General features: G+C 40.3%; 2 protein-coding genes across 7 annotated transcripts in view; one reads left to right on the forward strand and one right to left on the reverse strand.

The window, feature by feature from the left end:
* PTRH2 (peptidyl-tRNA hydrolase 2) overlaps positions 1-25,899 on the forward strand; it is a 1,137,200-nt gene that overhangs the window by 460,273 nt on the left and 651,028 nt on the right. The gene's annotated exons all lie outside the window — the stretch shown is intronic.
* INTS2 (integrator complex subunit 2) overlaps positions 1-25,899 on the reverse strand; it is a 64,487-nt gene that overhangs the window by 5,960 nt on the left and 32,628 nt on the right. For both annotated transcript variants that reach the window (XM_050764655.1, XM_050764657.1), the window contains exons 12-20: positions 25,807-25,875; positions 24,256-24,390; positions 21,671-21,847; positions 19,832-19,940; positions 15,336-15,440; positions 11,123-11,287; positions 7,945-8,146; positions 4,837-4,962; positions 927-1,122 (exon numbers count right to left, since the gene is read on the reverse strand). In XM_050764655.1, coding sequence (XP_050620612.1) covers positions 927-1,122; positions 4,837-4,962; positions 7,945-8,146; positions 11,123-11,287; positions 15,336-15,440; positions 19,832-19,940; positions 21,671-21,847; positions 24,256-24,390; positions 25,807-25,875 — 1,284 coding nt within the window. The remainder of the gene's footprint in view (positions 1-926; positions 1,123-4,836; positions 4,963-7,944; positions 8,147-11,122; positions 11,288-15,335; positions 15,441-19,831; positions 19,941-21,670; positions 21,848-24,255; positions 24,391-25,806; positions 25,876-25,899) is intronic.

Consider the following 25,899-nt stretch of genomic DNA (forward strand, 5'->3'; position numbering starts at 1 on the left):
GGGTTTTACCATGTTGGCCAGGCTGGTCTCAAACTCCTGACCTCAGGTGATCTGCCCACCTCAGCCACCCAAAGTGCTGGGATTCCAAGTGTAAGCAACCATGCCCAGCCAAAAAACTTTTCTAAATATAAAGTTGAACTGCTTATATTGTCATGGTGTTTATCACTGCCTGACGTTTTATTATACATGCACTTGTTTTTCTGTTGTCTGCCTCCATAATTTGACATTTGATCTTAAGAAACAAATAATCAAGGATTTTGTCTTCTTCACCACTATATCCCCAGCTCCTGGAACAATACTTGACACATAGTAGGTATTCCAATAAATATTTGTTGAATGAGGCCGGGTGCCATGGCTTATGCCTGTAATCCCACACTTTAGGAAGCTGAGGCGGGTGGATCACCTGAAGTCAGGAGTTCGAGACCAGCCTGGCCAACACAGCAAAACCCTGTCTCTAAAAATACAAAAATTAGCCAGGCATGGTGGCATGTGCCTGTAGTCCCAGCTACTCAGGAGGCTGAGGCAGGAGAACTGAGGCAGATGTTGCACTGAGCCAAGATCACACCACTGTACTTCAGCCTGGGTGACAGGGCAAAACTCTGTCTCAAAAAAAAAAAAAAAAAATTTGCTGAATGAATAAACATATAACTCTAAACTCAGAATAGGTAAACACTAAAATTTTACTAAAATATAAATCTTATTTAAATGGTTATTTCATTCATATCATGAAGATTATTCCTTATTTCAGAAATATATCTGATATTCAGAAGCAAAGGTAACATCATTGTAATAGATTCTATAATAAAAGAAATGCACAATATGTCACCAATGTACACGGAGGGCATAACGTGCCATCTATTCAACTGATTACACTAGTAGAGAACCCCTTGCTCTTTTTGATTAAATATTACTTTAGCAAAATTTACCTGAGCAGCCAATAATGCATTTTTCAATTCTTCTCTGGTAACTTCCGGAGCATCAGTTTGTCCAACTAAGCCAATTGTATTATTCTGGGAAGGCCTATCTTGCTCTGTTTCCTTCAGATGAGCACTAAGGTAGGCTTTAGATGCAAGAAGATATCCATTCAACATGTGTAGGGTAATATCCATCAGTGGTGGGCATCTAAACAAGGAAAGCAAAAAAGAAAAATATATCAGAAAGGATATAAATTTATAAATTAGCCAGAACATGATCAGTTTAATTTAAATGCTGAGAAAAACCTGAGTAGCACATAGTAACTTTTCCCACTGAAATACTTGTTCTCAGAAGTTTAATATATATTTCTTATTCTCTATATTTCAAAATTATATAAATAGTATTATTTGTTTCATCTTATCAGCTAAAGTCAAATATGTATAATGTAAACTCTAAAGAAAAGACGACCGGGTGCGGGCAAAACAATAATGCATGAAGAAAAACTGTAATATATGTGCAAAGAGTTGATATCCTTTATAGATAAACAGCTCTTTAAGTCAACAAGGAATATAGGCTAAAATATAAAGAAAAAATAAAATGGCCAATAAATACTGTTAAATGTCCAATCCAACAAGAATATAAATTAAAATGGGAATCTATTTTCACCTATCAAATTGGCAAACATTATATAAAATAGTACAGGAAAGTATATAATATCAAACACTGATATGGAATGTAAACCAGTTCAGCCTTTCTTTTTCTTTTTTTTTTTTTGAGACAGAGTCTCGCTCTGTCGCCCAGGCTGGAGTGCAGTGGCCGGATCTCGGCTCACTGCAAGCTCTGCCTCCCAGGTTCACACCATTCTCCTGCCTCAGCCTCCCAAGTAGCTGGGACTACAGGCGCCCGCCACCTCGCCTGGCTAGTTTTTTTGTATTTTTTAGTAGAGACGGGGTTTCACCATGTTAGCCAGGATGGTCTCGATCTCCTGACCTCGTGATCCGCCCGTCTCGGCCTCCCAAAGTGCTGGGATTATAGGCGTGAGCCACCGCACTCAGCCCAGTTCAGCCTTTCCACATAGTAGAATGAAAATATGAAATAAAAGTCTTGAAAATGAGCACAATACTTTTGCCCCAATAATTCCATTTCTCCATGTTCTACTGGAATACTCAGCATGGGGAAATGCACATAATCACCACAGCACTATTGATAATAGCAAAAATTAGAAATAAAATATCCTAGGGGATTGGGTTAAGCATAGCGAATCTATAAAATGGAATACCACATAGCCAATTAATATAAGAATCTAGGCCGGATGCGGTGGCTCAAGCCTGTAATCCCAGCACTTTGGGAGGCCGAGATGGGCGGATCACGAGGTCAGGAGATCGAGACCATCCTGGCTAACCCGGTGAAACCCCGTTTCTACTAAAAAAATACAAAAAACTAGCCAGGCGAGGTGGTGGGCACCTGTAGTCCCAGCTACTCGGGAGGCTGAAGCAGGAGAATGGCCTAAACTCGGGAGACGGAGCTTGCAGTGAGCTGAGATCCGGCCACTGCACTCCAGCCTGGGCGACAGAGCGAGACTCCATCTCAAAAAAAAAAAAAAAAAAGAATCTAAACTAGGCACGGTGGCACACAACTGTAATCCCAGCTACTCAGGAGGCTGAGGCAAGAAGATTGCTTAAGCCCAGGAGCTCAAGACCAGCCTGGACAACATAGAAAGACCCCCAACTCAAAAAATAAAAATAAATTTGAAAAAAGAATATTAACATGAAAAAAGGCTCACAAGTTGTTAAGTGAAAAATCCAAGCTACAAAAACATTAGATACAATTTGATAGCAGAATTTAATAACTTCCTTAAAAACTGAATCACCTGAAGTGATTCATGTGCAAGCTCACCTACTTCAGTGGATTTTTAACAATGATAAATCATTTTTTTGAGAAACAGCTGTTTTCTAGAAGTGTTATTTATTGTAGTTTTCCTTTTATTAGATACTTAACATCATTTACACATACAGTTTGTTCTTCTGATTCCTATTTCCAATGAGACCTTAACCTTACTAAACCATATTTAGCTAATTTTGCAGATTTTGTCACTTGGAGAATGTCATCCCTTGGTTGATGACAGACAAGTTTAAATATCAAGTGTATCCTATTTAGTCTTCCTTACTAGTTTCTCTTCCCTCTAATCCATCTAGCACAAAGCATCTTTTCCTAAGCTATAACCCAAACCACATTAGCCTAATATTCAATGCCCTCAATAGCCTGACCCCAATTTAACTTTCCAACTATAAAATGTGCTCTTCTCAAAAATAACCCTCTTCACGCCTTTCTCATTCTTGCTTCTAAACTTCTGCTTGTACTATTCTTTTTCTCAAAGTACCTTCCTTGACTTCCTAACCCCCATCTTTATACTATTAGATGAACAAATATTCACCTAAACCCTATGTCCACTCTTCTTTTTTTAAGTTTAAATAAAGCAGTGGGAGTGGAGAGGGAACAAAGAAATCTGTACCTGGTTATAATAAATCAGTTGTAAAAACCACTGCACTCGAACCAGCCCTAACTCCATTCTATAAAACTTTACCCATGCCCCATCTCCTCTGCATCTTTCCTGAACTTTTAAGAACATTCATTTACTACGCCATTCATCCACATGACCATATTATGTAACTTATCACGTATCTGTCTTACGTGCCATGCAGATGATAATCACTTTAAAGGCAAGCCCCTTAACTTATATACTTTTTTTTTTTTTTTTTTTTGAGACGGAGTCTGGCTCTGTCACCCAGGCTGGAGTGCAGTGGCGCGATCTCGGCTCACTGCAAGCTCCGCCTCCCGGGTTTACGCCATTCTCCTGCCTCAGCCTCCCGAGTAGCTGGGACTACAGGCGCCCGCCACCTCGCCCGGCTAGTTTTTTGTATTTTTTAGTAGAAACGGGGTTTCACCGTGTTAGCCAGGATGGTCTCGATCTCCTGACCTCGTGATCCGCCCGTCTCGGCCTCCCAAAGTGCTGGGATTACAGGCTTGAGCCACCGCGCCCGGCCAACTTATATACTTTTGATAGTACTTATCATAACAACTGTGATTCAAAGATTAATGATAGGAGTTAACTAAATTCTACCTTTTGTGAAGAAGCCACTTCAAAGCAATGCTTAAGTTTAGCAATTGGTAAGGATTTAGAGCCAAATGTGGAATTGATGAAGCTAACATCACTATTTGGCATGCCAAAAAGGTCACAGTTTTAATGCAGGTAATGGTTCACAAGTAACCAGTTTTTTAAAAACCTTTTTAACGTGAGAGCAGAAACAGTGTTATTCTTTTTTTTTTTTTTTTTTTTTTGAGACGGAGTCTCGCTCTGTCACCCAGGCTGGAGTGCAGTGGCTGGATCTCAGCTCACTGCAAGCTCCGCCTCCCGGGTTTACGCCATTCTCCTGCCTCAGCCTCCTGTGTAGCTGGGACTACAGGCGCCTGCCACCTCACCCGGCTAAGTTTTTGTATTTTTAGTAGAGACGGGGTTTCACTGTGTTAGCCAGGATGGTCTCGATCTCCTGACCTCGTGATCCGCCCGTCTCGGCCTCCCAAAGTGCTGGGATTACAGGCTTGAGCCACCGCGCCCAGCCAACAGTGTTATTCTTTACTGGTCTAAATTGTGAGAGAGATAAAAACCACTATTGATGGCACCAAAACCAAGAATGACGTTTCTCTAAAGCTAGGTTTTATTAATCACATATTAAATATTAAAATGTATATACATTTCACAAATAAACACAACTAAAAAGTAAGACAAAAAACTGTACAGGTCACACTGCCTACTTATCTGCAAGCACAATTAAAATATAAGTTTAAACTGAATTTCATCAATTTCTTTTGACTCTCCAAAGTACAGCTCTATAATAAAAATGAAACTCAAATGACATGTACCTGTGAACCCTCTGATCACACCTTAGGACAATGAGAGGATCTATCATCAGGTCATTCTGAGTATACTTTTGTTGTCGTACAAACTTCATTGAAGGTTGAAGTGCATTAACCGTCATCACCCATAGCCTGATAAGAAAATAATCACATGTTCAAAACAGTTTTTTATATAATTAAAATCTGTAGCCATCCAGTCCTTTCTATCTTAGAAAGTTATATTCAGTAAATAATTAGAAAATAGGTATGAATGAACTTTGAAAAATTTAAGCTACAGACATCTAACCTATTATAACATCTCTTAAAAAAAAGGGATAAAATAGTAAACACAAAGTAGTCTCAAAAACGTTCACAGTTGTAATGGAATAATCATGGCATATAAAATTAAAACCTGAGTTAAAACCTTAGTTATACCATACTTGCTATACGACTCTGTGTAAGTCACTGAGGCTCTCTAAACTGTTTACTCATCTGTAAAATAGAAATGATATAATACCTGCAAATGAAATAAACTTGCCAAAACATTCTGTATCTAGCTCCATAAATATAAGTCATCATTCTGGATTTATCATCATAAAGTCTCCAAGTGAGATGCCACTTTGAGATTAGACATTAATAGATTATAAAAGTGATTACTAAAATGACTGCACATCATGATTACTAAGGGTTATGCCAATACAGAAGGTGCTTGATCTTACAGTGAAGCCCAGGAATCCACCAGAGGACTTCCCCCTCTTAAATGACTGTATAAACAAGGATCATCAGACACTTAAAGAAAGCTTTTACTTTGAAAAAGATTAAAATATACAAACAGAAAAAAAGGAACTCAAAAAAAAACAGAAAATGTAGGAATAAGGAGTAAAAAAAATTTTGAATTGCTAATATCCTAAAAGAATAAAATATTTTATACATGAAACAAGAACAAGAGGCATTTAAGAATATGCAGATAAAAAACAGCTCTTAGAATTAAGAACAGGGCCAGACACAGTGGTTCACACCTGTAATCCCAGTACTTTGGGAGGTTGAGGCAGGAGGATCGCTTGAGTCCAGGAGTTCAAGACTAGCCTGGGCAACATAGCGAGACCCCATCTCTACAAAAACTAAATAAAATAGGCAGGCACGGGGGTGTGCACCTGTAGTCCAGTTATTTGGGAGGCTGAGGCAGAAGGATCGTTTAAGCCCATAAGTTTGAGGTTGCAGTGAACTGTGATTGTGCCACTGCAGTCCAGCCTGGGTGACAAAGCAAGACCCTGTCTCTAAAAAATAAGAATAAAAAATAAATTTTTAAAAAATGAACTAGAATTCTACACTTAGGCTAAATATCAATCACATATGAGAATAATTCAGCATCTCAAAAAAGTTAAGTTTACCACACTCCCTTTCTCAGGAAGCAAGATGAGTGTGTGTTCCATTCACTAAAATGAGGATATAAACCAAGAAAGAGAAAAATATGAAATCCAACAAAGAAGAGTGACAATAGCAACTCTAGGATGGCAACTGTATATGTCCCAGATGGCAACATGAAGACAAAAAGCTCTGAAAGGAATGTCTCCAAGAAAAAAAATATATAGTGTTTCTTTTGGGTTTTTTTTTTTTTTTTTTTTTTTTTTGAGACAGGGTCTCACTGACGCGATCTCAGCTCACTAAAGCCTCGATCTCCTGGGCTCAAGCGATTGTCCTGCCTCAGCCCCCCAAGTAGCTGGGAATACAGGCATGCACCACTACTGTCTGCTAATTTTTGTATTTTTTGTAGAGACGGGGTTTCACCATGTTGCCCAGGCTGGTCTTGAACTCCTGAGCTCAAGTGATCCGTCCGCCTCGGCCTCCCAAAGTGCTAAGATGACAGGCGTGAGCCAATGAACCCAGCCAAAAAAATGCTAATGATACATTTTCTGATGTGTTATGATTAAGTGTGAAATAAATTTCCCCTCAATAATGAAGCTTGGGGATGAATTAGTTATTGGTTATTGATACCAATTTAAAAACCTGAGCAAATGGAAAAAAGGTAAGTATTAACTAACCTAAGGTATGTGTTGAGTAAGGGGGAGGGCACTTGCATAAGAACGAAATTGTAATCAAAAGATTATCACATAGCTCAATTATAAAATCACTTCTGTAGTCATAATAATATGCATTTGAAATACTGCTTTAACAAAAAAATTTAATATACCCATGTTGGGAGAAACAGGAAAAGGGGAAATGTGTATTAGAAGAAGTGGGACTCACAGGAGAGGAAGCAAATAAGAGAGCTAACTAACCTTCACCTTGTAGAGTAGAAAATCAACAGATAATTTCTAAATTGGAAAATCAGGAAATCACAGTCATTATAAAAGATATATGGGGAGGATATAAATACCAGAATAAAAAGATAAAAGAGCTGAAAATAGTTGTCTCTGGGGAGCCAAAGTCTAAAATAGAAAGGTGTGAGGCAGATCTTATATACTATTTAACTTCTTAAGTTATGTGCATTTACTCACATAAGTAAAAATTAACTTTCCAAAGTATAAATAGGACCAGATCTCACCCAGACCTACTGAATCAAAATCTCAGTTAACTCAAGCCCAGTATTCTGTTTTCTAGACATGTCCAGGTGTTAAGGATCCAATCTATGAACCAGCAGAGACCCAATGACTAAAGACAAACTTTGCTGCACACTGAAATCACCTGGGGAATCTTTTAAAAAGTACTGATGCCTGACTCCCACCCACAAACAGTCTGATTTAATTGGCATGGGTTCCAACTTGGGGATCAGTAGTGGTAAAAACTCTCCAGGTGATTTTAACGTGCAGCAAAACTTGGAACAACTGCAAAGATCCAAGATAGAGCAGTGATCTAAATCATAATTAGCCACAAATAACTATACATGATAACCCAATTTTCAAGAACTTCCTAAAGTTAGAAATACTGTAAGGTTTCTATTTCAATAAAGTTTGCTTTTACTTAAAGATATAACAACCATTTAGTAGTCTTAAGAAAGGAGATATATTGTCATACGGTCAACAAATACTGCTATGAGGGTCTTGTGAAAAATTTTTCAAACAATTAAATTTAGGTTACTGTATATTATAACTGCTCTACAATTATCTATTACATATAACAATACACTGAATTTACCTTCTAGGCATCACAGTATTAAGAACCATCCATAGTTTATTGACTGTTTGCAGAATTCTCCGTGGAACCCCTGAATTCAACAGCTGGCTCATATTGGATGTTAACACTTCTGCATATGGTATAAGTTCACTGGCAGAGAGTAAAGTCAAGTGTTCTATAATCTGCATCACTTGTGTGTGATTTACTGGGACAGCTGAAAATGCTAAAAAGAAAATTTAGTAATCATAATCTGAATTCTGTACAGTTTATTAAGCAGGAAGTAATATTGCTCTCTGACTACAGGCCAAACAAATCAAGAAAACAATGTGGCTAAAAAGTAACTATAGTTACTTGCTATTGTTTCCTACAGAAACCTAGATACAATTTCCACTAAACTTATTTTTTTTTTTTTTTTTTTTTTTTTTTTTTTTTTTTTTTTTTTTGAGACGGAGTCTCGCTCTGTCGCCCAGGCTGGAGTGCAGTGGCTGGGTCTCAGCTCACTGCAAGCTCCGCCTCCCGGGTTCACACCATTCTCCTGCCTCAGCCTCCGGAGTAGCTGGGACTACAGGCGCCCGCCACCTCGCCCGGCTAGTTTTTTGTATTTTTAGTAGAGACGGGGTTTTCACCATGTTAGCCAGGATGGTCTCGATCTCCTGACCTTGTGATCCGCCCGTCTCGGCCTCCCAAAGTGCTGGGATTACAGGCTTGAGCCACCGCGCCCGGCCTAAACTTATTAAAATAAGGGCCAGCTGGATGCAGTGGCTCACACCTGTAATCCCAGCACTTTGGGAGGCCAAGGTCAGTGGATCACTTGAGGTCAGGAGTTTGAGATCAGCCTGGCCAACATGGTGAAACCCCATCTCTACTAAAAATACAAAAATGAGCCTGTAATCCCAGGCGTGGTGGCAGGCACCTGTAATCCCAGCTACTCGGGAGGCTGAGACAGGAGAATCACTTGAACCCAGGAGGCAGAGATTGTGGGGAGCTGAGATTGCACCAGCACACTCCAGCCTGGGTGACAGAGCAAGACTCCATCTCAAAAAAATTAAAAAATAAGGGCCCTAAGAAAAATTCATGGAAGTGTAGTTGTTCTTTCATAAAGAACAAAAATATGTTTTTTTAAAGATTACATTAATGGGATAGGCGTGGTGGCTCACACCTGTAATCTCAGCACTTTGGGAGGCCGAGGCAGGAGGATTGCTTGAGTACAGAAGTTCAAGACCAGTCTGGGCAACATGGCGAGACCGCATCTCTATAAGAAGTAAAATAATTAGCTGTATGTGATGGTGCACCTGTGATACCAGGTACTCAAGAGGCTGACACAGGAAGATTCCTTATGCCCAGGAGATGGAGTTTGCAGTGAGCTGCGTTCCCGCCACTGCACTCCAACCTTGAGCGTGGGCAACAGACCCTGTCTCAAAAAAAAAAAAAAAAAAAAATCAGACTGATCTTATTTTTTATTTTTTCATTTTAGAGATGGGAGTCTTGCTATGTTGCCCAGGCTGGTCTTTTTTTTTTTTTTTTTTTTAATCCCCCTCTTGCCTTTACCAATGAAGAGCCCAGGATGGTTTTGAATTCCTGGCCTCAAGTGATCCTCCTGCTTCGGCCTTCCAAAGTGCTGAGATAACAGGCATGAGCCACTGCACCCAGCCCAGACTGATTTTAAAAACAGGACTGAAAAAGGAAAATATACTGAAGTATTGCTTTTGATAGCTAACATTCATTGAAAGGTTCAAACTTCTTGAAACTTTCCGCCAGGTGGTCCCCTTGTAGGATGTAAGCATCCAGAAGACTGCTGTTACTAAAAAATATCTAGAACTATGCTCTCCAATAATCACTAACCCCATCTGGCTATTGAGCATCTGAAATAACTAGTCCAAATTGAGGTGTGTTATAAGTGTAAAATACACAATAAATTGCAAAGACTAAGTGCAGGAGTGTAGTGGGGGGTAAAATATCTCATTAAAATTTTAATATTGATTACATGGTGAAATAATATTGGCAGGCCGGGCACGGTGGTTCATGCCTGTAATTCCAGCACTTTGGGAGGCCAAGGCAAGCAGACTGCTTGAGCCCAGGAGTTTGAGACCAGCCTGAGCAACATGGCAACCCCTTCTCTACAAAAAATACAAAAATTAGCTGTGTGTGGTGGCATGTACCTGTAGTCTCAGGTACTGGGGAAGCTAAGGCAGGAGGATTGCTAGAGCCTGGGAGGCAATGAGCCAAGGTTGCACCACTGCAGTCCAGAGTAGGCAACAGAACAAGGCTCTGTCTCAAAAAAACAAAAAGAAAAAATATTGGCCATATTTGGTCAAATAAAATGATTATTTAAATTACTGTTGCCTGTTTCTTTTTACTGGAAAGTTTATAGGTGTTATAGCTCACATCATATTTACACCTATTATATGTAGGTGTTATAGCTCACATTATATTTCTATTGGACAGTGCTGATCTAGAAGAACATTCTCCATTAACAGCAAGTATATAGTCCTATTCCACTGCACTTATTTCTAACCAGTTTAGAACTTTTCTAAAACCACACCACCTTTTTAGTGATATAATATAGGACCTATGAGAGAAAAGATACAAGCACATCAGAAAGAAATGGTTAAAATTCCTGGCCGGGCACAGTGGCTCACGCCTTAATCCTAGCACTCCGGGAGGCTGAGGCAGGAGGATCACTCAAACTTACAAATTCGAGACCAGTCTGGGCAACATGGTGAAACCCCATCTCTACAAAAACTTAAAAAATCAGCCAGGCCTGTGGCTCATACCTGTAGTCCCAGCTACTTGTGGGACTCAGGTAGGAGGATTGCTTGAGCCCAGGAGGTGGAGGCTGCAGTGAGCTGAGATCACGCCACTGCACTCCAGCCTGGGTGACAGACAGAGAGAAAGACACACACAAACACAAAAGGAAAGGAAAGGGAAGGGGGAAAGGGAAAACAGAAAAAAGGGGGAAAGGAGTAAAGGAGTAAAAGGGGAAACCGGAAAAGGGGTAAAAGGGGAAAGGGGGGAAGGGGGGAAGAGGAAGGGGAAGGGAGCGTAAAATTCCTTAAATGCAAAGAGTATTTTATATAATTAAAATATATTCACCAAAACATTGTTATATCCACAGGAAAATTCTGTATAAGATTTCAATTAGCCTAGCATCTCCTTGTACTACAAAAGGGGTTAAAGGAGTATCAATAATTTACTATACCTTCTTGGAGTTGTTTGGGAGAATGATTTTTAGCATTATTAGTCAGGAGCATTCGCCGTAGCAAGGCATCAGTCCCTGTGATTTCTTCTTCACAAATCCAGTCATCCACAATACATAAATGTGGGTAGTTAGTAGCAAGGAGACGTAGTAAAGCTGAATGCAACCCTTGAAAATTTACAGAAAATCAATTGGATTCTTCATGCTCAAACACCAGAAGCTTCCCCACCCCTCTCATTTTTATCAAACCACCAGCCCACAAGGAAAGAGGGTTATGCTCTAAGTCAGTGATTCTCAAAGAATGATTAGATGGCTGGGCACGGTGGCTCACACCTGTAATCCCAGCACTTTGGGAGGCCGAGGCAGGTGGATCACCTGAGGTCAGGAGTTTAAGACCAGCCAACACGGCGAAACCCTGTATCTACTAAAAATACAAATATTAGCCGGGCATGGTGGTGGGCGCCTGTAATCCCAGCTACTCGGGAGGCTGAGGCAGGAGAATCGCTTGAACTGGGAGGTGGAAATTGCAGTGAGCCAAGATCACACCACTGCACTCCAGCCTGGGCAACAAGAGCAAAAACTCTATCTCAAAAATAAAAAAAGAATGATTAGAGCACCACCAGCATCATAAGTTTGGAAAGCTTGTTTCATGTGCAGAATAATGAATACCATCCCAGGTGATGAGATCAGAAGCTGTAGAATGGAGCCCTAGGAATGTGCACTCCTTGTGCATGCCAACTATAGTTTAAGAACTTGTGTATAGTCATTTGACCAAGGGACACTGCTTAAATGAAGATCCCCAAGTAATGTGATGAACAGTGAGCTGGGAACTACTACTCATAAAGAAAGCTTTCAACTGTCTTCCATCCCACCCAACATAATAGTCTCCTAAAGTTGTTTGACATAGCAATGGTTCAAGAGTTCAGGGAAGAGGAAAGAAAAGGAGGAGAAAAGAATGTCCATTTGGGGACTATCATATATGGTTTAGAAAAGGTCCTACTCAGAAATACTGACAGGCTTGGCTTCTGTAGAGAACATGCCCTTTCCTCCAACCCTGTTGAGAATCATCGCTATAGATGTGGTAAAATTAAAGTTGCCACTTCAAATACCTGAAAGGTCTCAGGTACTTTATGTACATTTTCTCATCTCTCCCTAACATTCATACAAAGTAAGCAATGCCTCCCATTCTACCGTAAGGAACAAACCACACTGAAAGACATGTATTAACATTAACAACTCTAAAGTCACACAGCTACATATGTCAGCCAAGAGAAGCAGTACTGATGATACCCACAACAGGGGGCATTTTATCTTGGTTCCAGAAGTATTAAAGAAGATCAAAAGTAATGGGAAAACTTGTTACCAAATCAAAGCCTTATTTATAACATTTTACCTATACCACAGTTTGACTATTCATGACTATTATGTATAATGTTAATAATGAGAGGCCCGCACGTGGTGGCTCATGCCTATAATCCCAGCACTTTGGGAGACTGAAGGGGATGGATCACTTGAAGCCAGGAGTTCGAGACCAGTCTGGCCAACATGGGGAAACCCTGTCACTACTAAAAATACAAAAATTAGCCACGTGTGGTGGCACACGCCTGTAATCCTGGCTACCTGGGAGTCTGAGGCACAAGAATTGCTTGAACCTGGGATGTGGAGGTTGCAGTGAGCCAAGATCGTGCCATTGCACTCCAGCCTGGATGACAGAGCAAGACGCTGTCTCCAAAAAAAATTATGACACCATACAAATGCCTATTTAGTTAATGAATTAATGAAGTATTACTATGCTAAGTGCTTCGCACATAAGTACCTAATAAATATTGCTGCTACCATATTATTATCATCATCATCAGAACAGTAAGACTACACAGTAGTAGTAGGAATCAAAGTACTTTAGATCTAATTATCCCCTTATTATGCAAATCAAATGATACCACTGCTTAATCCCAGTAGAAAAAATACCCAGTTCCTTTCTCATAGAAACAGCTTAAAATTGATGTTTCTGTGTTTGAAAACACATTGTAACAATCAAAAATGGCGTTACTTAAACATTTAAATTTCTAAATGCATACAGGAGTATATATACAGTTAAAACTATACCCAACCATCACAAAAAAGACTGCTTACAAAAGTGTAAACTAATCAACATTTCATACTCTTTTCAATAAAGCATATCAATTGCCAAATGCTGTTAAAAATAACATTATTTTCTGGAAACAGATTATACAAAGAAGCCAGGCATGATGGCTCAGACCTGTAATACTAACACGTTGGGAGGCTCTTCACTTGAGGTCAGGAGTTCGAGACTAGCCTAACCAACAGGATGAAACCGTGTCTCTACTTTAAAAAAAAAAAAATTATACAAAGATATAAGTAAATAAATGCTGCAGACATCTGGTTAACGATGTCCAATGAAGGCTCATGTTTCTCCTTGAAACCAACCATAATAAAGAGAAAGAAAATTCCAGCCGGACACAGTGGTTCACACCTGTAATCCTAGCACTTTGGGAGGCTGACATGGGTGGATCACCTGAGGTCAGGAGTTCAAGACCAGCCTAGCCAACATGGCAAAATGAAGTCTCCACTAAAAATATAAAAATCAATTAGGCATAGTGGCGGGTGCCTGTAATCCCAGCTACTCGGGAGGCTAAGGCAGGAGAATCACTTGAATCTGGGATACGAAAGTTGAAGTGAGCTGAGATCGCACCACTGCACTCCAGCCTGTGAGACAAGAGCGAAACTCCTTCTCAAAAAAAAAAAAAGAAAATTCCAACTTAACAGAAAGAAAAACACCCACACTCAAACATTAAAGAGGTATTTAATTAAGAAAAATCTCTAGAAAATTAGCAGGGCATGGTGGCACAGGCCTGTAGTCCCCACTACTAGAGAGGCTGAGGTAGGAGGATGCTTCAGCCCAGGAGTTTGAGGCTACAGTTAGCTATGATCACACCACTGCACTCCAGCCTGGGTAACGTAGTGAGACTCTTTCCCTAAAGATAAAAAAAAAAAAAAAAAAAAAGAAAAATATCTAATTTCAAAAAACACTACAATATTTCTACTTAACAGGATTTATAGTAAAATATTATAATATGTCCATACTATGGATCATAAAATAATCAGAAACAGTAAGGAAGATTTACCTGTACCGATATGTGAAGATGTTCAAGACTCCAAGAAAAAAAAACAAGCCTTGGAAGAGGCAGGGGAGGCTGCACATGGTGACTCACTCCTGTAATCCCAGCACTTTGGGAGGCTGAGGTGGGCAGATCACTTGAGACCAGGAGTTCAAGACCAGCCTGGGCAACATAGTGAAAGCCTGTCTCTACTAAAAATACATAAATTAGATGGGCATGGTGGCGCATACTGGTAATCTCAGCTATTTGAGTGGCTAAGACACGAGAATCACTTGAACCCAGGAGGTGGAGGTTACAGTGAGCCAAGATCGTGCCACTGCACTCCAGCCTGGATGACAGAGTGAGCTACTGTCTCAAAAACAAAAACAAACAAACAAACAAAAGAGGCAGTGTACAATACTATTCAGAGTTAAAAAAAAATTTTTTTTTTACTTCTGTGTGTCTGTTAGGTTCAACCACAAGAACCTGCTGTTTCTGTAGCTCTAAATTAGTTGAATATCTGCGATTTCTTTTTTTTTTTTTTTTTGAGATGGAGTCTCGCTCTTTCGCCCAGGCTGGAGTGCAGTGGCGCATCTCGGCTCACTGCAAGCTCCACCTCCCAGGTTCACGCCATTCTCCTGCCTCAGCCTCCCGAGTAGTTGGGACTACAGGCACCCACCACCACGCCTGGCTAATTTTTTGTATTTTTTTTAGTAGAGACGGGGTTTCACCATGTTAGCTAGGATGGTCTCGATCTCCTGACCTCGTGATCCTCCTGCCTCAGCCTCCCAAAGTGCTGGGATTACAGGCGTGAGCCACCACACCAGGCCAAATATCTGCAATTTCATACAGTTCAACCTATAGGAGAAAAAAGCCTGAAAATACATACCAACTGCAAATAGCTAGGGTGGTGTTTTAAGGCGCAGGGTGGTTTGCAATAACTGAAATAATAGATTTAGTGAGGGAGGCAAAGAGGAATTTCACTCTTGAACTGTTTGAATTTTTAACGTTAAGCACCTATTACACTTCATAACATTACAAACAGTAAGGTTTTTTTAACAATAAACTTTAGCAGTAAACAGCAAATTAAAACATACCTCCCAACTCCTGCTGCAGCCCTTGAGCCTGTCGAATAAGGAACTTGATAGGAATCTGGTCCATTAAAGAAGAAGAGTATGATTTGGGCTTTCTTTGCATGGCAGCTATCAAAGATAAAAAGTGTAAAATAAATAAAATGTCCAGAAACAACAGAAATCTTAACCTTCAACCCAAATGGAAACAAAAACAAAGTCAAATTACTTTTAATGCAATTAACCTGCGAATATAGCATATAAAAGATGAAGAATCATTACGAATACAAGGGGCTACACAGGAAGAACAAGAACATACCTGGAGCAAGATCTGGAAAATGCCCTGAAATTTAAAACTAGACAGAAGAAAATTCATAACAGGTGAAAGAAGCAATGTGCAAAAGTGCCCTACACTAAAAGAACCAACAAGTGAGTCAAGATTTTCCCAAACCTAATTGGGAGATCAAATGTGATCATGAACAGATGGCCTAGAGCTTGATGATTCCAATGCATCTTATAAAAAGAAACTGTAATTTTATTTTATTTTATTTTATTTTATTTTATTTTACTTTTTGAGCCAGAGTCTCACTCTTTTTGCCCAGGCTAGAGTGCTGTGGCACGATCTCAGCTCACTACAACCTCCGCCTCCCGGGTTCAAGCAATTCTCCTGCCTCAGCTTCTCAAGTAGATTGGCTGGGATTACAGGCACCTACCACCATGCCTGGCTGATTTTTTGTATTTTTAGTGGAGACAGCATTTTGCAATGTTGGCCAGGCTGGTCTTGAACTCCTGACCTCAGGGGATCCAGCCTGCCTCAGCCTCCCAAAGTGTTGGGATTACAGCACTGGGCCCGGCCAATTTTTTTTTTTTTTTTTTTTTTTTTTGAGACAGAGTCTCACTCTGTCACCAGGCTGGAGTGCAGTGGCGCGATCTTGGCTCACTGCAACCTCCGCCTCCCAGATTCAAGCGATTCTCCTGCCTCAGCCTCTCGAGTAGCTGGGATTACAGACGCCCACCACCATGCCCATCTAATTTTTTGTATTTTTAGTAGAGATGGGGTTTCACTGTGTAAGCCAGGATGGTCTTGATCTCCTGACTTCGTGATCTACCTGCCTGGGCCTCCCAAAGTGCTGGGATTACAGGCGTGAGCCACAGTGGATTTTATCAAATTATATACAATAGTGGTGATTGACTCTTTTTTATTTTTCCCCTGAGAGGAGTCACTGTCACCCAGGCTGGTATGCAGTGGTTCAATCTTGGCTCACTGCAACCTCTGCCTCCTGGGTTTAAGCAATTCTTGTGCCGCAACCTCCCAAGTAGCTGGGACTACAGGTGCCCGCCACCATGTCCAGATGTTTGTATTTTTAGTAGAGAAGGGGTTTCGCTATGTTGGCCAGGCTGGTCTCGAACTCCTGACTTCAGGTGATCCACCAGCCTCGGCATCCCAAAGTGCATACCTGGCCTCTTTTTAAATTAAGTTAGGCAATATGAATTTGACTTCCTTCTCTCACAACTCCTACCTTCAACCAGCCAGGTCCACCCTTTTTTTTCTTCTAAGTCCATTTTAATTTCTGTACTTTTGCTGCTATCCTAATTCAGTGCCTACTCACCCTTTGTTTATATATCTTCTATGGTCCACTTTCCCTGCCTCCAATTTAATCCATCCTTCACCCTACGGCCATCGTCTTCTTATTTAAATACAGATTTGGCCACCTTCAGTGAATCCTCAGATCACAGAGAGTAAAGGTCCTTGCCAGTCAACACTATCTTTCTCTGTCTCATCTCTACCATATTGTATATGCCTGGCACCCAAAACTCATTGCAAGGTACTTCCCTTTACACCACAGGAATATATGAGAATCTCAATCAGGGTGTTTGTAGTTTGACAAATGATATACAATATGTTTATTCTCTTATAAACCACAAACAGTAAAGCTCAACTAAGTGCAAGTGTTAGAATAAAGGTTGAGAATCACTCTCTATATAGACCACATATATTATCATATACTCTTATTTAGATACAATCTCCCCTTTAAGTTAACAAAATAGCATAGTTTTCCTTACCAATCTTTTATGAATTAAGAAAAAATCAGAAGGCAGTTAAAACAATAGTTATAGGATCCAGAAGTAGTCAAATCCTGGTTCCAATACTTACTACAATACTTAATACTAATTTAGGGAAGTTACCTAACTTCCTTGTGCCTCAGTGTTCTCCCTTGTAAAATAAACATAACCACCACCTATCTCATAGAACTGTTATGAGGGTTTACATGAGTTAACTATAAGACTAAACTAAGGCCAGGCAAAGTGGCTCACACCTGTAATCCAGCACTTTGGGAGGCCAAGGTGGTGGATGACTTGAGGTCAGGAGTTTGAGGCCAGCCTCACCAACATGGTAAAACTCTATCTCTACTAAAAATACAAAATTCAGTGGGGCGTGGTAGCAGGTGCCTGTAATCCCAGCTACTTGGGAGTCCGAGGCAGAAGGATCACTGGAACCCGGGAGGCAGAGGTTGCAGTGGGCTGACATCGCACCACTGCACTCCAACCTGGGCAACACAGCAAGCCTCTATCCCAAAAAAAAAAAAAAGACTAAACTGTATGTGTACAATTAAAAAGCAGAAATTATTTCAGGTTCTTAGATAGGAAGACTTAATACTGCAAAGAAGTAAATTCTCTCCAAATTAATCTGTAAGTTTAACATAATTCTTATCAAAATTCCAATATAATTTTCATTTGTGAAATATAATAAAATTATTATAAAGTTCACAGAAAAGATTAAATATGTGAGAATATACAGAAATTCCAAACAAGAACTGTATCAGTCAAAGGCACAGAAAATGTCAAACATAAAAAAGAAAATCCAGGCCAGGCATGGTGGCTCACACCTGTAATCCCAGCACTTGGAGAGGCTGAGGTGTATGGATCACTTGAGGTCTGGAGTTCGAGACCAGCCTGGCCAGCACAATGAAACCCCATCTCCACTACAAATACAAAAATTAGCCAGGCATGGTGGCATGCACCTGTAATCCCAGCTACTCGGGAGGCTGAAGCAGAAGAATTGTTTGAACCCGAGAGGTGCAGGTTGCAGTGAGCCAAGATCACACCACTGCATTCCAGCCTGGGTGACAGAGTGAGACTTTTGTCTCAAAAAAAAAAAGAAAAACAAATTAAAAACTACACACAAAGGTCAGGAGGATCACTCACACCTGTAATCCCAGCACTTTGGGAGGCCAAGCGAGGAGGACTGCTCGAGCCCAGGAGTTTGAGACCAGCCTGGCAACATGGCAAATCCCATCTCTACAAAAAATTTAAAAAATCAGCCGGGTGTGGTAGTGTCCACCTGTGGTCCCAGCTACATGGGAGGCTGAGGCAGGAATCCCTTGAGCCCCAGAGATCAAGGCTACACTGAGCCATGTTCATGCCACTGCACTCCAGCCTGGGTGACAGAGTGAGACCCTGTCTCGAAAAACAAACAGATGAAATGAAATGAACTATACACATGTAGAAAGTCTAAACACAGGTAAACCTTTTCAAATACAGGAAAAAATACCACTTTACACTGATATCATGCATGCTAAATCTGACCTTCTGATATCATGTGAAGTAACTTAAGTTTCAAAGCCCATTTCAGTGACATTCTCTGTGTGCATGTGCGTGTGTGTGTAGAGATGGGCATCTTGCTGTTTCCCAGGCTAGTGTCAAACTCTGAGCACAAGTGACCATCCCATCTCAGCCTCCCAAAGTACCAAAGCACTGAGATTACAGGGAATGAGCTACCATGCCCAGCCCAATGTTAACAGCAAAACGAAACCCTTCTATTTTTTTTTTTTTTTGGAGACAGAGTCTCACTCTGTCCACCAGGCTGGAGTGCAATGGCACAATCTCGGTTCACTGCAACTTCCGCATCTGGGTTCAAGCAATTCTCCTGCCTCAACTTCCTGAGTAGCTGGGATTACAGGCATGAGCCACCACGCCTGGCTAATTTTTGTATTTCTAGTAGAGATGGGGTTCCGCCATGTTGATCAGACTGGTCTCGAACTCCTGACCTCAGGTGATCTGCCCACCTCGGCCTCCCAAAGTGCTAGGATTACAGGCGTAAGCCACCTCACCTGGCCTTTTCTATTGTTTTTGATTAGGTTGTTACTATTCATACTAATGGAAGGAAGACCAGGCAAAGACTCAAATCAAGAGAAAAAAATTCAGTTACAGCTCCATCGCGTGTATCTTTTAAATTTATATTTAGTGAACAAGACCTATACAACTGTTAAAATACAGGCAATTCTGTTATCTATTCATTTAGCCTCCTATAAGGAGGACTGGGCCATAAATTATGGTTATGTACCCCAACATGCATGATTTATGTATCAAGTATACAATGCCCACATTGCAAAGATTATAAAATGATACTAGAGTCTGTTAGAATATTGCCCTTCTTTTATCAAAAAACAGTCTGGAAAGTAACAAAATGCAAGCTAATAAAATAAACTACCACTAGAACCATTCCTCTATGTATAACTTACCTAAAGTCTTTGTGTTTGCTAGAAGAGCCTCCTCATAAGACAGTATATAGTAGAGCACCAAAAGCTGTGCTGTGATACTGAAACGCTGATTAAGGCGGATGTTGTCACCCTGGAGGAAATATTACGAATACTCTGAAATACTTTGAATTTCATGAGTGATTTTTTTTTTCTTGATAGTAAAAGAATCAAAATAGGTTATTCAGCATTGCTGCTCCTAACTCATGTAAAAGAGGAGAAATGTTGCTGTGTGTATATTAAACTCAAAAAAACAACATGAAATCTGAGATGGCATGAGAGATGAAAGGCAACATACTTAAGTGGTCTTTAAGATAAGACAAAGAAAAGACTTCAGCTACTACTCAATAGCAAACCCATCAGGCTGCTTCTGAAAGACAGGAGTCCCAAGTATTATATGAAATTACCATGAAGAAAGTAACTCCTAAATAAGACATTGTATACTTAATTATATTTGTGAAAAATGCAACTGTTTTTCCCTTCTAACAAACTAAGGAAAAAATACTTTAATCAAATTTTCCCTACATGAGCCAGGAGCGGTGGCTCATGCCTGTAATCCCAGCACTTTGGGAGGCCGAAGCAGGCGGATCACCTGAGATGAGGAGTTGGAGATCGGCCTGGCCAACATAGTAAAACCCTGTCTCTACTAAAAACAAAAATCAGCCAGCCATGGTGGCAGGTGCCTATAATCCCAGCTACTCGAGAGGCTAAGGCATGAGAATCACTTGAACCAAGGAGGCAGTTTACAGTGAGCTGAGATCGTGCCACTGCACTCCAGTCTGGGCAACAGAGTGAGACTCTGTCTCAAAAACAAAACAAAACAAAACAAAGTTCTCGCTAAATGAATGTAGGTATATCTTAGATTCCCAGGATGCTAAACAAACCTACATTGAATATTTTGAAATCCCACACAGTATTTGATCAAACACACAATCTCCAGGGCACCCTTTAGATTTTAAAGTGAAACTTCAAAAACAAAAAAAAAATTATTGGCCGGGCGCAGTGGCTCACACCTGTAATCCCAGCACTTTGGGAGGCCAAGGCAGGAGGATCACTTGAGATCAGGAGTTCAAGACCAGCCTGGACAATATGATGAAATCCCATCTTTATTAAAAATACAAAAATTAGCCAGTTGTGGTGGCACATGCCTGCAGTCCCAGCTACTCAGGAGGCTGAAGCAGGAGAATCATTTGAACCCAGGAAGTGGAGGTTGTAGTGAGCTGAGATTGCCCATTGCACTCCAGCCTGGGTGTCACAGTGAGACTCCAGTCTCAAAAAAAAAAAAAAAAAAAAAAGCCAGGCACAGTGGCTCACACCTGTAATCCCAGCACTTTGGGAGGCTGAGGCAGGTAGATCACCTGAGGTCAGGAGTTCAAGACCACCCTGGACAACATGGTGAAACCCTGTCTCTACTAAAAATACAAAACATTAGCCGGGCGTTGTAGCAGGCGCCTGTAATCCCAGCTACTCAGGAGGGTGAGACAGGAGAATCACTTGAACCCGGGAGGCGGAGGTTACAGGGAGGCGGAGGTTACAGGGAGGCGGAGGTTGCAGTGAGCCGAGATCGTGCCATTGCACTCCAGCCTGGGCAAGAAGAGTGAAACTCCATCTCCAAAAAAAAAAATTCTCACACAAGTGCCTGTTTAGCAAACTAGTTGGAACTACTACCATTCTTTTAATTTTTACAGGTGATCTAAGGAAATTTAATCTAATTTTAAATTCAGAACTACCTAAAAGTCCTCTGATAGGAAAATAAAAATATGGGATAAGTAAGAAGAACTAAAAGAAAAATAAGTTAATAGATATAAAGAACAACGATTTTACCCCAGTGACTCCTTGGAAAATATTGAGTATCTCCTGTTCTGTGACTGGCTGATTTGTGGCTTCTGGATTAGATTTCGATGCAGGAGTAAGTATAGAATTTATGTACACATCAATCAAAGGAAGTAATTGAGGATGAAGTGGAGTAGAGGTCTCACACAGCTGTCTGTAAATCCAATCCTAAGAAAGAATGTTATAGACACTGAATTGTGGCAAAAAGAAAAATCAAGCAAAATTATAAAAGTACATACAGTTTTATATGAATTATGAATCAGTAAAATTCACTATTAACTTTTGGCAGTTCCAAATATATTATCTAGTATCATAACTATCTTTGATTTTAAAATCTGAACTACCTTTATATCTGTATCATCTTAGGTGCACCGTCCACTGGAAGCTTTTGGGTTTAATCTATTAGTTTTTAAGTCGTGGGAAAAATATTTTAAGTCCCTACCATATCTGTATTTAGAGCACTATGTGTGTCGTCATGGGAGAGCTCACATTAGATACGCATTTGGAGAGAGAGAGATAGGTCCTTCACAGTAGACTCTCAGATAGACTAAGAAAGTGTCTCTGACAAGCACTTACAGGAGACTATCACTTAGCTGTCGTTGGATGGAGGACATGTAAAATGTTGGGTGTGCATTTGAACTCTTAAGTCTTAGCTATTTTACTTGCTAAAAATATAAAGCAGCAGAAGATACAATCTAGCTGGAAAATAATTTCACTAAATCACAAAAAACAAGGGACAATTAAGGCCGGGCGCGGTGGCTCAAGCCTGTAATCCCAGCACTTTGGGAGGCCGAGACGGGTGGATCACGAGGTCAGGAGATCGAGACCATCCTGGCGAACACAGTGAAACCCCGTCTCTACTAAAACTACAAAAAAAACTAGCCGGGCGAGGTGGTGGGCGCCTGTAGTCCCAGCTACTTGGGAGGCTGAGGCAGGAGAATGGCGGGAACCCGGGAGGCGGAGCTTGCAGTGAGCTGAGATCCGGCCACTGCACTCCAGCCTGGGCGACAGAGCGAGACTCCGTCTCAAAAAAAAAAAAAAAAAAAAAAAAAAAAAAAAAACAAGGGACAATTAAAAGTGATATATCATGCATATATTATTCACTGTTCTTTGTAAATAAAAGAGCCTCTGAAAAAGTTTCAGATTACTTTACCTCCTGGGTCTCAACCTTCTCTTTAGAGGGCCTTTTAACTGTTAGATATAGCCAACTAACACAAATCAAAACATATCGAAATCATAAGTTAGGTGTGAGGTGTCCTTGTGGCAAGTCGACAAATACTAGTCATGGCAACTTCCCCAATTTGTGAAACAAAACCAGGCCCATTGCAGTGGCTCACACCTGTAATCCCATTTCGGGAGGCCAAAGTAGGAGAATTGCCTAAGACCAGGAGTTCAAGACCAGACCAGCCTGGGCAACATAGCGAGACCCTGTCTCTACAAAAAAAAAGCTTTTTAAAGCTGGGTGTGAGACCAGGCACAGTGGCTCATGCCTGTAATCCCAGCACTGTGGGAGGCCAAGGCGGGTGGATCACCTGATGTCAGGAGTCTGAGACCAGCCTGGTCAACATGGTGAAACCCTGTCTCTACTAAAAATTAAAAAAAAAAAAAAAAAATTAGCCAGGCGTGGTGGCAGGAGCCTATAATACCAGCTACTCAGAGGCAGAGGCAGGGGAGTCACTTGAACCCGGGAGGCGGAGCTTGCAGTGAGCCGAGATAGCACCACTGCACTCCAGCTTGGGTGACAGAGGGAGACTCTGTCTCAAAAAAAAAAAAAAAAAAAGCCAGGAGTGGTAGCTCATATCCATAGTCCCGGCCACTTAGGAGGCTGTGGCAGGAGGAGTGCTTGAGCCCAGGAATTTGAAGTTACAGTGAGCTATGACAGCCTGGGCGACAGAGTGAGACTTCTCTTTAAAAAAAATAATAAATAAATTAGAAAATGGAAGTTTCAAAGTTTTAATGAAATAGCCACGTGCCACTATTGAGAACTTAAAGGGAGTATTATGCATTTTGAAAATAATCTTACATTGTTTTAAAAATCTGAAATTACTGTATTATAATTATATAATTATAATTACTATACTTAATTACTACACTTATATAAATGACCAGTAACTTAATACCACACATTTCCTACACAAAACCCACAATAAAGGCCGACAAACTAAAATATAACTAACTGGGGAGAAAGCATTAATTTAGGTTGTTCTTTGAAATATAAATGTAGGCCAGGCACAGTGGCTCACACCTGTAACCCCAGCACTTTGGGAGGTTGAGACCGGCATATCACTTGAGGTCAGGAGTTCGACACCAGTCAGCCAACGCAGTGAAACCCTATCTCTACTAAAAATACAAAAATTAGCCGGGCGTGGTGGCGCACACCTGTAGTCCCAGCTACCTGGGAGGCTGAGGCAAGAGAATCGCTTTAACCCAGGAGGCAGAGGTTGCAGTGAACCAAGACTGTACCACTGCACTCCAGCCTGGGTGACTGAGCAAGACTCCATCTCAAAAGAAAAAATATATATATATAAATGTGGGAGCATGCTTTTATTTTATTTGTTTTATTTGTAGGGGCATACTTTTATTGACACTTTGTGCTTGGTAAAGGAACGGCTCCTGAGAAGCTGGTAAATACAATGAATAGGCAAAAATCCAGTAATGTTGGCACTCAGGTTGCTGGTGACAGGGACCCGAACTGCATGAGCTGTGACAACCTAAAAGGGAAAAATAGTATTAGTAATATAAAGAACTAAATATAAAATTATTTTGAAAGAGAGATAAGTAGACTGTCAACACCTAATATAAGTGTGGTCCCTAGAAATGAATGATGACAATAAATTATTACGTTTTAATTGTCTTTGAATGCTGAGGAAACATACATTTAGGGATTTATATAATTCCCTAATTTTTTGTTTTTAAACACAGATACATACACAGTGGTGTGATAACATAAAATAAATAAATAAATAAATAAATAAAAATTTGAAGCATATAATCTGGGCTCAATGACTTTGAAAAAGTCACTTTATCTTTTGAATCTTTTTCACATCTACAAAACAGGACACTACCATACTGCCTCAAAGCATTGTTATGAGGGGGAAAATATTCTTTTTGGACATCATATGAACTATAAAGCACCACATAAATATACACAGAAATATTTATTATCAATATGTCATGCATAGGCTCTAATTGTCTTTTAAAGACCCTCCTCAAAGTTGTCTTCCAACTGGTTCAAATTTAAAGACAACAAATAACTTATGATTCTCCCACATGCTGTGTGACTATTTGTAATTTAGGAATATATGTGCGTATGCGTGTTGAGGGAGGGAGGGATAGTAAAATATAGAAATAAAGATATTAATAGCCATAAAAAAGCAACAACTGGCTGGGCACAGTGGCTCACGCTTGTAATCCCAGCACTCTGGGAGGCCGAGGTGGGTAGATCACCTGAGGTCAGGAGTTCAAGACCAGCCTGGCCAACATGGTGAAACCCCATTTCTACTAAAAATACAAAAATTAGCTGGGCGTGGTGGTGGACACCTGTAATCCTAGCTACTTGGGAGGCTGAGGCAGGAGAATTGCTCCAACCCAGGAGGCAGAGGTTGCAGTGAGCTATGATTGTGCCACTGTATACTAGCCTGGGTGACAGAGTAAGATAAAAAAAGAAATGAAAAAAATCCTTAGGCTTATCCATGGACAAAAGTGCTAAGGCTAAAGAAGAACATGTTAAGTATAAGAAATTTAGACGCTAGCCTGTAATCCAGTTAGAAATGAATTTTACAGCCTAAAGGTTTAAATAGGTCTTCATTTTATCTTTCTCCAGACACATTAAAACAATTACCTCTTGAGATGCCCGATCATCAGCATCTAAGAGTATTCTCCTAAGTATCTACTCAGTCTCCAAAAATATATACATTCAAAAGATGCTTTGCTATGTTATGACTAGTTTTAAAAGTGTATTTTAAATGAATTATTTTTAAACAAAGTTTCAATGATGAAATAAATCATCATGAGTGATTAAAAAGAAAAACGACCATATTACTTTCTTAAGGTAAGACACACAAGTTTTCTCCCAAAGAATATTGTAAAAGAAAGTTAAGTAAGCACCTAAGAATAAAAAGAAATACCTGCTCAGTAAAAATTTCTTGTGTGAAGATCGTCTTCATCCTGCTCAAGGAGCTTGGCTTAATTACAATCTAAAATTACCAAAAGAATTCCAA

The sequence above is a fragment of the Macaca thibetana genome, chromosome 16 (genome assembly GCF_024542745.1).
Source record: "Macaca thibetana thibetana isolate TM-01 chromosome 16, ASM2454274v1, whole genome shotgun sequence".
In the NCBI taxonomy this organism is placed as follows: Eukaryota; Metazoa; Chordata; class Mammalia; order Primates; family Cercopithecidae; genus Macaca; species Macaca thibetana.